Here is a 14,352-nt window from a genome sequence, read left to right on the forward strand (position 1 = left end):
CAGAATTGTAAGTCTTATTAATAAGTAGACAATTTATCAGAAATTGTATCATTGACAAATGTCAGTTTTTGCAGACTATTATAGTTCTTTCCTGAAATCCAATTACATCTAATAATGTATATGCATAAATTGTCAAAATAACGCTTCTTTTGTCCCACTAATGCTTCTTACAACTCTCTAGTATTTTTTATGAAAATGACAGTTCTAGATCTATTATAACAAATTCAAGGAATTTAAATGAAAAATGAATTATCATGAACTTTTCTAATGTCTAAGGATACTGCTACTTGATACTTTGTCAGAGGTTTATCTAGCTGAGTTGTTGTTTTATTCTTTTAAATCTCTTTGGATCCATCCTTCATCAAAGAAGATTTTCATAGCTTGAAGACTCAAAATTCTTGGTACAGTGTAGCTATAGGAGGGAAACTAACCAGGAAACTTGCTTGATGGACTAGACAGTAAAAGTGTTTTAGTGAAGATCAGGGTCCAGTTGTTCAAAAGATAATTAGTTTAAAAATAAAATACCAGTAGTTTAACTACAAATTTCAAATTAAAGATAAATTAAAATCCGTTAAAATTCTCCATAATATCAATTAAATAACAAAATTTCATAAAAATCTGATGTACTTGCTCAGAGTATATATAAATTCCAGGTTTTATACCAAATGAAAAATAAAAATATCGCTAACAAGAGGCCTAGAGGGCCTGTATCGCTCACCTGGTTTGTAATGCCAAGTAATGATCTGAATACAGGTTCATTGTTTCTTTTCTGAAGGAATTTTAATATTTACCTCTAATTCCCATATTGGGCCCCACCCCTCTTGCCCCCAGGGGGTCAGAGCCAAAATTTATACATGTTCTGTTCCCCTTCCCCCAAGGATGTATGTGGCTAAATTTGGCTAAAAATTGTACTGTAAATACAAACAGGTCACGGTACTGTAAATACAAACAGGTAAACAAGTCAGGTCACGGTACTGTAAATACAAACAGGTTAACAATCAGGTCACGGTACTGTAAATACAAACAGTTAATACAAACGGGTCACGGTACTGTAAATACAAACAGAAATACAAACACTGTTAACACAGTCAAAACAGGTAAACAAATCAGGTCACGGTACTGTAAATATAAACAGGTCAGATCAGGTTGTTGTTTCGAATAAATACTGTGAAATCTGTAAAATTTGTTGGGTCATTTTATAATTTTTATAATCCAACCTGTAAGAATGTGTATGAGTCGGCCCACAGGAACCTGACACGATTTTTTAAAACTAACAGTATACACATATATATATATGATACTATAATATTTATGTATACTTTTAGTTAAAAATTTTCCTGCCAGGTCCCTGTGAGTCAGCCATCTACAATCACTACTGAGTGTACCTCAGCCACTTCCTGGTTCATTATAGATAACACACAACTTATACATTCCGGATATCATGTACCTGTCGACAGCTGTATTACAACAGGTACAACACAGTTATTTCAACAAAAATCATATCTGTTGTAAGGACATAGTGAATAGAAGGAGAAATTCAGTATTATCACCAAGCCAGATTAAACAGAAGGAGAATTCAGAAATATTGCAAGAGGATGGAATTACATAGATAGATTACTAACAATAATTTACACTTGGGGAGATGATCTGTTTGCCGTACTTGTGATTGAAATCAAAGGACAGACTTCTAAATCAACGAATCATGGATTACACGTCATAAGTGACTCAATGTTCCGTATTCTTCTGTAATCACCATGGCAACTCGTCGCCCGTCTGCTCAGCTTGCAGAACAACTTCCCATTAGGACCAAAGGAAACAGTAAGTGTCCTAATCACCGACAGAAGGATATCATCTTTCTATGTGTTGACTGTGATGAGGAGATGATCTGTGCCACCTGCAGCATCACAACACATAAATCCCACGAACTTGTGGAGCTCTCTAGTGTTAAAACACAGCACAATAGTAAGCTGCAGCACTTCATTAACACAACAGAAAACAACGCACTGCCTCAACTCAAAATGGAGATTCAGTTAACCCAGAAAGAGTTGAAAGAAAATAGTCAGTACTTCAGTGGACTTCGAGCAAAAGTCACAGAATATGGACAAAAGTGTAAACAAGAAATTGATGACTTTATCCAAGAAAACAAGGCAACCTGTGATAAGATGGAACTTCGAAATCAAAATCTACTGAAAGACCACATCAAGGAGTTACAGAAAAGGATAACCTCTTTAGAGAGGTTTCTGAATGAGTGTAAACAAACACTTCAAAATGGCACAACTGTTCAAGCACATGATGTTGTGCTGGATATCCAAAAATTGGACTCAAAGATCCCCGACTTACCCAAACAACAATGGCCAAAGTTTCATCCAAGTCAGGACATGTTTGACCAATTGAAGAAAGCCATAGGCTCCCTTTCTACAGACCACAAGGTAAAGATTATCAAAATCAAACTACTGCGTGAACCAGTTGTACAATCACAATGTAAATTCCGGCATCACATCACAAGTATCCGTCCCACAAAGGGCAATCGAGCATGGGTATGTAATTTTGAAAGTAACATTCTTGAACTTATAGATCTTAAATGGCAGACACAAAAGAAAATAAAAAATGAAGACAAAATTCGCGACATCAGCATATCACGGAAAACAGGGCATGTTTGGTTTTGTTGCAAAGAAGCAAAAACTGTATGTGAAGTATCTTCATCATCTAAAATACCAGTCATCAAATTCAGGACGGATGAGACACCATACAGCATTTGTGTGACCAAATCAGAGCTAGTGGTATTGGGTTCTGAAAACAAAGTAAGCATCTACACACAAAATGGGCACATGCTTCATTCCAGCTCACATCAGATGTCAGGAATCAGCTCAGCAGGGGAAATTACTCAATGTCCAGTTACTGGTAACATAGCAGTGCTGAGTGCAGAAATATTGAAAGGCTCTGACAAAGATAACTGGAAAGGCAAGATTATCATCTATGATGAAAAGCTCAAAGTAAAATCGTACTATAGCGGAGGAGAGAGGAGAGCAGATACATTCGGGCCTGGGTCAGTAGCCTATGATCTCAATGGAAACTTGGTCGTGGCCGACATGAAACAGCATTCTGTAGAACTGATTAGTGGGTTAGGACATCACATCAAAACCCTGAGCAGTACAAAGGGGCAGGGAGTGATAGGACTTGAGGAGGGACAAATATTATGGACAACATCTGAGCCTTCACCAGGCAAGTGGGAGGTACAACTCCTCAAATACTTTTAAATCATGGTGACAAGATACAAACAGTTAAATTATCAGTATAGAGATGATCTAAGATTCCTTGAAATGGCTCTTCAGAGAATGTCGGAAGTTTAAAGGGTAAAGTGATTCAGATTTATGGAAGGTTGGAAGTTTCCAAGGTAAAGTGATTCAGATTTATGGAAGGTCGGAAGTTTCCAGGGTAAAGTGATTCAGATTTATGGAAGGTCGGAAGTTTCTAAGGTAAAGTGATTCAGATTTATGGAAGGTCGGAAGTTTCCAGGGTAAAGTGATTCAGATTTATGGAAGGTCGGAAGTTTCCTGGTTAAAGTGATTCAGATTTATGGAAGGTCGGAAGTTTCCAGGGTAAAGTGATTCAGATTTATGGAAGGTCGGAAGTTTCCAGGGTAAAGTGATTCAGATTTATGGAAGGTCGGAAGTTTCCAGGGTAAAGTGATTTAGATTTATGGAAGGTCGGAAGTTTCCAGGGTAAAGTGATTCAGATTTATGGAAGGTCGGAAGTTTCCAGGGTAAGGTGATTCAGATTTATGGAAAATTTGTAGTTTAAAGGGTAAAGTGATTCAGATTTATGGAAGGTCGGAAGTTTCCAGGGTAAAGTGATTCAGATTTATGGAAGGTCGGAATATTAAAGGGTTAACCTTTGTCTGTTACAGTAAATATGTATGCCTTTTAATCTTTGTCTGTTACAGTAAATATGCATACATGTATGCATTTTATACTTTTTATGTAACAGTAAATATGCATACATGTATGCCTTTTAATCTTTGTTAATATAAAAATTGTATGTTACAGTAAATATGCATACATGTGTGCTTTTTAAACTTTGTTAATGTAAACATGCATACATGTATGCCTTTTATACTTTGTATGTTACAGTAAATATGCATACATGTATGCCTTTTAATCTCTTTAAAGATAGGTTTCGCCTAACCAAATAAATATTTATTTCGTGAAAACCGATAAACGGAAGAAAAGGTAAAAAAAAAAAACATTAAAGATACCTCAATTTAATTTCTTAATGCGTATGAGATTGGACAAATGTGTCTTGAATACAAAATTGAAGGAAATCCTTGATTTATTACGATCGTCAGGCTGACAGGATTGTATGCAAATGAAGCTGCGATGGATTGTTTTGACGAAGTTTCGCGCAAGCGCATTGTTACGCACTAAAAGTAAACAAAATGACTGAACGAAAGCGTGCGAGAAAAACATGTATCAGATCCGGCATCAAAGAGTAGTAATTTGGAATGGAATCAGTAGCATCTTAGGGTATCTCTAGGGAATGAAACTCAGAGATGGCATGTAGCAATAGAAGAAACAGAAGCCACATCTCAAGCGGAACTCGCCTGGATTCTGTTGGGTCGTGTTGCACGTGCACGTGGTGAGATTAGAGCGGCAAACTAACTACATATCTGTTTGGTGGACTATGCTAGCGAGCGTATGTCAGTTACTTGAAGTGTTATAGAATATATGACATGCAGGGTATAAACAATCCATCGCACTTCGATTTGTTGTTGTTGTTTTAACTAAACATGCCGTGGCAAGACTGTCACTTCTATCTGACATTTTGTTGCACGCTTCTGTTTGTTAATGCGGCCTCGTTTGGAAAAAAATACGTCATGTTCTATGTAAAGCTTGACTTCGCTCTATTTTTAGAGAAGTATTTTCCTGGTCAAGCTAGGTAACTGACCACCCATATTGTTCGCTATATGCATCGAAAATGATCTGAAGACTATATCTATGAACTAGATAAATTTCAATTTCGTAAACTTCATATTTCATTGGGCGAAACCTATCTTAAATATAAACATGCATTCATGTATGCCTTTTGACCTTTGTTTGTTACAGAAAATTGGCATTCATGTATACATTTAAAACTTTGTATGTTACAGTAAATATGCATACATGCATGCCTTTTAAACTTTGCGTGTTACAGTAAATATGCATACATGTATGCCTTTTAATCATTGTTAATATAAACATTGTATGTTACAGTAAATATGCATACATGTATGTCTTTTAAACTTTGTATGTTACAGTAAATATGCATACATGTATAATTTCTAAACTTTGTATGCTAACTAAATATGCATACATGTATGCTTTTTAAACTTTGTATGTTACAGTTAATATGCATACATGTAACATGTATAACTTTTAAACTTTGTGTGTTACAGTAAATATGCATACATGTATGCTTTTTAAATTTTGAATGTTACAGTAAATATGCATACATGTATACCTTTTAAACATTGTGTTACAGTAAATATGCATACATGTATGCCTTTTAAACTTTGTATGTTACAGTAAATATGCATACATGTATACCTTTAAACTTTGTGTGTTACAGTAAATATGCATATATGTATGCCTTTTAATCATTGTTAATATAAACATTGTATGTTACAGTAAATATGCATACATGTATGTCATTTAAACATTGTATGCCACAGTAAATATACATACATGTATGCCTTTTAAAATTTGTATGTTACAGGAAATATGCATACATGTATACCTTTTTAATATAAATATGCATACATGTATGCCTTTTAAACTTTGTATGTTACAATAAATAGGCATATATATATGCCTTTTAAACTTTGTGTGTTATAGTAAATATGCATACATATATGCCTTTTAATCATTGTTAATATAAACATTGTATGTTACAGTAAATATGCATACATGTATGCCTTTTAAACTTTGTATGTTACAGTAAATATGCATACATGTATACCTTTGTTAATATAAACATGCATACATGTATGCCTTTTAAACTTTGTATGTTACAGTAAATATGCATACATGTATACCTTTTAAACTTTGTATGTTACAGTAAATATGCATACATGTATGCCTTTTAAACTTTGTATTTTACAGTAAATATGCATACATGTATGCCTTTTAAACTTTGTATGTCACAGTAAATATGCATACATGTATGCCTTTTAAACTTTGTATGCCACAGTAAATATGCATACATGTATGCCTTTTAAATTTTGTATGTTACTGTTGAGATGCATTACTGTAAACAAGGACATTTTTGTGGATGGTTAATTTTGGTAAATTTATACGCGTGGGGTCATCTTCACGATCTAATGACATTCGCGTAAGTCTGTTAGTTGCCTCCCTTGATTCCTATTTGACCTTAGATTCTTACGGACAGTGTACTTCATGATGTCACCTATTTACTCAATGTATGTTAATGATTTTGAAATGAGTTTTATTAATGATAATTGTCCTAATATTTAACTACAAATGCTTATTTTGTTCCTATTAATGTATGCTGACGACACGGTCCTATTTGCTAATAGTCCAGAAGGTTTGCGATGCATGTTAAATTCATCATTAAATTATTCTAGACGCTGGAACCTCGAGGTTAATGTCGAAAAAACGAAAATTATTGTTTTTAGAAACGGTGGTCACTTACGAAGTAATGAATCATGGCAATATAACAACATGAATGTAGAAATTGTACTTAGGTATGCTTTTTAATTACAACGGCAAATTTACAACAGCACAGAAACATCTTGCAGAACAAGGTAAAAAGGCATAATTTGCATTAGCATCTTCCTTTAAAAATCATTGTTTGAATGTAGAAACATATTGTTCAGATTTTGATTCACATATCAGTACATAATGTAGTATTTTATGCTATGCAGCCAAAATTTGGGGACTACACAAAGCTCTGGATATAGAAAGGGAACACTTGAATTTTTGTAAGAAAATTCTATAAGTTAGAAAATCTATAAGTAACGATTTAGTATATTGTGAATAACACGTAGGTCGTTTACCTATATATGTAGTTAGAAATATGGGTTAAAGTTAAGAAAATCGGATAACTTAATTGTGAAAATTTGCTTCGATGATCGCGTGAACGAAAATGACGAGTGGATAGGTAATATTAAGAATGAATTAGCATTATTAGGATTCGGTTATATGGTTGACGCTTACATTCCCGACAACGGTGCTTTTCAAATAATAAAACAGAGACTGGTTGATAGCACTAAGCAAAACATATTAGCAAAAATATCTGCCACACCAAAAAGTTCATTATACCAACATTTGATAAACAATCATTGTGTAATTTTATCTACGTAAACGAGGTTAAATACAAACATGTAATAAGCAAATTTAGATTATCGTGTCACAACTTAAATATTGAGGTTGGTAGACACCAAAACATTCGACGTAGAAATAGAATATATAATAAGTGTAACCTAAGAGATGTAGAAGATGAGTTTCATTTTATTCTGAAGTGTCCTTTTTATAATGATTTAAGGTTGAAATATATATAAAAAATACTATTATAAAAGACCATATGTTTTCAAATTAATGCAGCTTCTAAGTATTAATTATGTAAGAGAATTATCCAATTTAGGTAAATATCTATATCTTGCATGCAAAAGGAGGAATTGAAAGCCTTATTAATATATATTTAGTATATAACAAGTGTAATATATAAGTGTCCTTGTTAATTAGCTTTCATTTATTAGATTTGAGTTTGAAATCTGTCAACTGTCACTCATTGAATTCATATTATATTATTATTACTGTATGAATCTTATAATTACTATTTATGATCTATGTAATATTCCAATATTTTTTGATCACTCTCCTTATATGGATTAGTACGTTGTAATTGATATATACATGTTGTTATTTTCACCTATAGGTCGAAAGGCCTACGGAATAAAATGAATGAATGAATGTAAAATCTGATCATACAGTTCAAGTTAATCAACGTTAATTGTTCCTTTGGTCTACGGAAGCTCGTGAGCCTAATGCACTTCCGTTTAAAATAAAGGAAATATCGGTAAATGCACATACTGTGATATCTTGCGATATGTATTTAATGGGTTAAAAAAACGTTGCTGGCGTGTTTCCGAGGACAGTGATGAAATTCCTTATTTCCAAATCTTTTTTTTTCATTTCGTACTTACATTCTTATGGTTTTGTTGTGTTTTTAGCTCACCTGGCACGTATGGCCAGTGAGCTTATGCCATGCCGTGGCGTCCGTCGTCCGTCCATCGTCTGTCTGTCCTTCCATAAACATATCCTTTAAAACGCTACTAGTCCTAGATTTCTGCATGGATTGTAACCAAACATGACCAGAAGGATCCTTGGGAGAAGAGGAACAGAGCTTGTATAAACTTTGGCTCTGACCCCCGGGGGCAGGAGGACGGGTTCCAATAGGGGAAATAGAGTTAAATCTTTAAATCACTGCTTGTCTTAGAGTTATACATAGATTGTAATCAAATTTGGCTAGAAACATCCTCGGAGGAAGAGGAACAGTGTTATGTATAAATTTGGGCTCTGACACCTCCATCCCCCCAGGTGCAGGAGGGGCGGGGCGCAATAGGGGAAATTGATGTAAATCCTTTAAATTACTACTAGTCATAGAGTTTTGCATAGAATGTAAGCAAATTTGGCCAGAAACATTCTTGGGCGAAGGGGAATAGAGTTTGTATAAATTTTGGCTCTGAACACACCCCCCCAGGGGCAGGAGGGGCGTTGTCCAATAGGGGAAATAGATGTAAATCATTTATATAACCACGAGTCATAGAGTTTTTCATGGATTGTAACCAAATCTGGCCAGAAACAGTCTTGGGCGAAGGGGAATAGAGTTTGTATAGATTTTGGGATTGTAACCAAATCTGGCCAGAAACAGTCTTGGGCGAAGGGGAATAGAGTTTGTATAGATTTTGGCTATTTCCCCCCAGGGGCAGGAGGGGTGTTGTCCAATAGAGGAAATAGAGGTTCGTCCTTTAAATCGTTACTAGTCATGGATTTCTACATGGATTGTAAGTCGCTACAAGTCATAGAGTTCTGCTTCGATAGAAACCAAACATCCTTGAAGGAAGAGTAACAGAATTTGTATAAATTTTTGCTTTAACCCCCTGGAGCAGAAAGAGTGGGGCCCAATACGGGAATTAGAAGTAAATATTGAAATTCCTTCAGAAAAGAAAATAATAAAATGTATTCAGAACATTACTTTGTATTACAAGTCAAAAGATACAGGCCCTCTGGGCCTCTTGTAATGTTGATGTGGTTTTTTCCTCAGTACTGTTGATGGTTTTTTTTCTCAGTGGTGTTGATGTTATTATATGCCTCTAACACCGCTACCGCAGACATTCAATTTGACAACATGGCTACTACGTGCGAGTTCCCTAGTCCTTAACTGGATAGGGCATTACGCAATGACGATAAAGAATATGGATTTGTTTGTTTGCTTGATGAAATTAACGTCCTATTGGGAGCTTACAGGTATAGGAGATAAATTAAAGAAGGAAAAATCAATTGAGTTCCTCTGTATCGCGTGAGTAACAACTGAAAAATGCACTAACATCACTGAAAACAAAAAATACAAAAGGGAATATAAAACCGCTGTTATTCGATTGTTGAGGTGAACATGTGATCTTACCTACAACGATAGTTATAGGTAAACTAAGCCTGAGAACTCACGATGTGGCGGCAGATAAAGGACAATAATAGTAAATAAAATAGATTGTGAATTCCATATTTTTCTTGTGTGATTTCAATCGTCAGCGAACACGCCAGCATTCGAAATTTCCATCTTATATACAATGCACTATTACCAACTACCGTCTTTTATTTTTTCAGCTGTTCTAGTTGGAAGGAAATCAAATAATAGGACACGAATTGGATAAGGACAATCGGGTATATTATGGTGTAACTTTTCTGATATGTTTATCGATCTATCTATGTATTCACGCCAGTAAACCCCGGCTCAAACGGGCGTATCGGAATGGGGACCATCAAAGTCACATAAAGTGTAAAGTAATTTAGTTAATGTATATGAAATATTTTGATTTACCCCTAATCACCTATGATAGTATATATATATATATATATATATATATATAGTGTTCTATCATTACGGTTCAATTTGTCATGATAACCATCCAATTTATACATAAATTAGATGAATCTGAATTTGTCTATTATAATATTTTCTTCGTAACAAACAATACAGCGAAATCTTGACCAATCACAACGTTTATTAAGATTATGTAAGATTAAGGGAGAGAGAGAGATGCCATGTGGATATGCGAGGACGGGGTCATATTTTCATAGAATGCATCATTCAAAAGATTGCATAATCCACGGTGTCTGAATGGACCTGACCCCCTCCATAGTCAAGATCATTTATATCTTCTCAAAGGCAAAAATTAAAATCCACATATTTTTATAAGCAATTTTGTTTGATTAAATTTAGGTCTTATCAACAGCCAGGGTCATCGTAAGGACGGGCCCCCGTGTATGTGGTGTCTTGTGTGTGTGAAGTGCGAGATGCGTGTTTTGAGAGACTGGTATATTGGCATAGTGTAATTCCTGTTTCTTCCACATTAGGCGGTGTTATTCAAATCTCAGGATAATGAATAAACACTGCAGCTATTACTAAAACAATTTGTTTATACCACACGTGGTATAAATACGCATTCTGATTGGCTGACAAGGTGAACTTTGACCGAACTACTTCTTTCTCTGTGTCACGTCATCATTGTTAACGTCATCAATAATAAAATGACGTCATTCTATGTTGTGATCCCCGCTTAACGTCCAAAACTGCTGTTGACGTTATTATACATGTTAAATTTACTTTTAGTATTAATAATACCTCTTGACGGACAAGAATTTTACTGATGAGTTTCGTAGATTTAACGTGTATGAAACGAACTTGATCTTGATGGTAATGGCTTGATGATTATCTGGCGGGAAATAGACGATGCCGTGTCGTGCGAATGCTTTTATATGTATACATGTAGTCCGACATTGAACTTTATTTTCTTGAAGACACTATGAAGATTGGAACTCAATAAGATGTTAAATGAGTATTATTTAACCTTATAGATATTCCCAATTAGAAGTATTTGAAATCGATGGATTCTGTATCAAACGATGACTTTTGAATACTAATTAGTCTTTTTGCAGATGAAAATATTACTACACCTTATTTTTATATTTCGGTAAATACACGTAACCGTATTCTGCCGTATTTCTATCGGATAAAAGCGAATATGATTGTGGTATAAACAGGTCACACTACTCGTGGTTGTTGAATATTGAAATTATTTAACACTCGTAAGTATTGTTTTTAAAAAGTTACAAAATACACTCGCTAAAGCTCGCGTTTTTTGTAACTTTTATAAAATAAATCACTCATGTGGAATAAATTCAATATTCAACAACTACTCATTTTGTTACCTCTACTTATCCAATATTTATGTATGTTTCACAATGGAAAACCCATGTGGTTTATTCCATAGCAGTTGGTTATCATTTATGTTTACTTAACCCAGTGTGTAAACACCTACGGCGCCTCTGATTGGTCAACTCCTAAATATCTTGATTCCGATTGACTCTCAACTTCGGGCTACTTTTCAGAGCGCATTTTCTTTTGAATATCATCGTATTAACTGTTTAACGGGTAATTGCATATTCAAAGCCGGGAAGGACCTGATATAAACGTTTAAGCAAAAATAGTAATAAAGTATTCTAATTAAATATATTTGAATCTTTAATAAACTGCTGAGTGGATTAGCAAATAGTTTTGTTTTCTTAATTTGACAACATAGAATTTCCAAATAGAAGTAGATTTGGGTCTAGCGGAATAAAGTTATATAGCTCAAGAAATAATTTTACACGTTGTTCTGCATAATTTATACATACGAAAAAGAAATGATGTGCATTCTCGATACTATAACCATATTGACAATGTTTATAATTTATCAAATTAGCATGATATCAATCGTTATTTAAAGTGCTGGATCTATTTCTTATTCTGGCATACAATATATTGTATTTTCTATCACCTATAAGATAGTTAGAGGGTATTTGTGTATCTGTAACTGAGAAAGGAATTTTGAAAAGCCAAAAATGATACACTTTGTCTAATTTTAATGTCCATTTGATTCCATAGTTGAATTGTAGAAGAGAAAAAGGAAAAGTTTGTTAGCTGTAGACGATTGTTTGGTAAAGAGTTATTCTTAGCATTACGAAGGTTTTATTGAGAATTTTCTGAGACTAGAGGCAGAAGAAGAGCTGTTAGGTAATCAGGTGTTAAGTTATTTTTTATCTTGTAAAGTAATTGAATTTTTCTTCTGGATCTTCTATTTGAAAGCGGTTCAAGTCCAGTTTCAGAGTATAGTGATTCTCTGCTAGTGTAAGATGGTAATCCAGTAATTAAGTTTTTCAAGTCTGTCTGCATCACCGAGAGTACACCTATCCCAAACCTCACAATAATATTCAAGTAGAGGAATGATATATGAGTTATAAATTCGATATAAAGTTTGTCGATTTAACATGAATTTTAGCTTTCGCAGAATACTAATCTGCCGTGAAACTTTTTTACAAATATCTTCAATATGGCTTGTCCATTTACATTGTCCGTCTAATATGACTCCCAGGTGTTTATGATTATCAACAAAATTTACACTAACGTTATCAAATTTAAGATCTATAGCATAATATAATTCAGAGTTATAAATAAGTAATGCCAAAGTTTTTGAAGGATTGAACTTAACTAACCATTTTTGCACCCATCTTTGAATGTGTACCGAAGCATTATTAATTACAGTTTCGATATTTAAAGGTATATCAACGATGTTTCATCTGCAAATAATTTTGAGAGACTTCGAAGATTATCGGATATGTCATTAATGTACAAGATCAATAACTCAATAACATAGGAGGCAAGATGGCGGAGGAGGCAAGATGGCCGACCCGCATACTGACGGCGATTCATCGTCTCCAGACCATTCATCGAATAGTGAAAATGCAGCCTGTTTCACTGCAAGTCTTCGGCGAGTTAATAAACCAGAGTTGCGACACTATTACCGAAGATGTTGACGATTATACCGGTTGTTATGAATCGGACATGCAGGTGAGCGACATGCATGAACATACTAACGAACTTGATAATTCAGCGTTTGATAATTCCATGTCCCAACAGTTCAGTTGTTCCATGCAACTAAAATGCATCCCTGATCAAGCATGTATTCAAAAATTCGATAATTAACTTGATAATCTGGCCAGAGATTCATATAATTCTAAGATTTTGAGTCTTACACATAGCTCACTAGATTCTATTACGTGGTATAGGACTACGCTATTGAATAGAGCGAGATCTATCGAGGGGTGCCCCGAATTCGAGGAGACCTTGTAAACTAGGAAAAGTACCCATAAATGGGTGTGGGGGTCGAGTGCCCGAAATACGACAATGACTGTTATATCTTTGTATCAGTTCCTTCATGATGATAAAACTGATATTTGCGCCATATTTACCCGCCCAAGACCAAAATTAGACTCTGTTACACAGGAATCTGCACTTCGTGATCATAGTTTGACTGACCTGTCGAGTAAAATACACGAACTGGTTGAAAGAGTGTCAGCTCTTGAAAATAACTTGAAACTATGTTTGAAACGCGAAAATGGCTCGGCACTGAAGATCAGTAGTCTTGAATCAGAAAACCAAGCTCTCAGAACTAAGTTAGACGGCCATATAGATGAGTCGCGCTCCAAGCTTACACGGCTTAGCTCTAGCTACAAAGCTTTTTCTCAAACATCGACTTTACCAGGAGGCGTTGATCACGGGACGTGTAAAAATGGGTTAGAGAAATTATCCTCTACAGTGAACTCTCTGTCCACCGCGGTTAGTGAACTAAAGAAAAACCACCGAACTTTTTCAAAACAATTGTGTAATACCCCTGCTGGTGACTCCGACATTCCTGACGAACAGGTTAAAAGTACCGTTAGTAGGTCACACACATCCAGTAATAGGCATACTGACACGCGTACTCATCTCAGTGTCCCGCGAGGTCAACCATGTCAACGCGAGTCGTCTGCTACGGTGTACGACAAACAATCAGCCAACAATACATCCCTATCCGAGCAGGATGCAAATGATAGTCAAGAAGGGGATAATATCAACGTTATACTCAATTCCCAAACTGATATTTCTTATACCGTCAGCTGAGTAAGTACACTAATCAACAGGCTTCGGACACTTCCATGAGTTATGCTGAGACCGTGCGTAAAATTCCTCTTCATATTGGTCCTCGCAAACCTCTCG

At 35.0% G+C, this 14,352-nt stretch overlaps 1 protein-coding gene across 1 annotated transcript; it reads left to right on the top strand.

Moving 5' to 3' along the window:
* Positions 1 to 1,350: 1,350 nt before the first annotated feature.
* Positions 1,351 to 9,777, top strand: LOC138335014 (uncharacterized). The gene has a single exon (XM_069283906.1). The coding sequence runs from the start codon at positions 1,755 to 1,757 to the stop codon at positions 3,255 to 3,257; it is 1,503 nt and encodes a 500-aa protein (XP_069140007.1). The 5' UTR covers positions 1,351 to 1,754; the 3' UTR covers positions 3,258 to 9,777.
* Positions 9,778 to 14,352: the final 4,575 nt, after the last annotated feature.

The sequence above is a fragment of the Argopecten irradians genome, chromosome 11, assembly GCF_041381155.1.
Source record: "Argopecten irradians isolate NY chromosome 11, Ai_NY, whole genome shotgun sequence".
Classification (NCBI taxonomy): Eukaryota; Metazoa; Mollusca; class Bivalvia; order Pectinida; family Pectinidae; genus Argopecten; species Argopecten irradians.

What these genes read in the sequence shown, in the direction of transcription:
- LOC138335014 (XM_069283906.1), top strand. Translation starts at nt 1,755, where the DNA reads ATGGCAACTCGTCGCCCGTCTGCTCAGCTTGCAGAACAACTTCCCATT.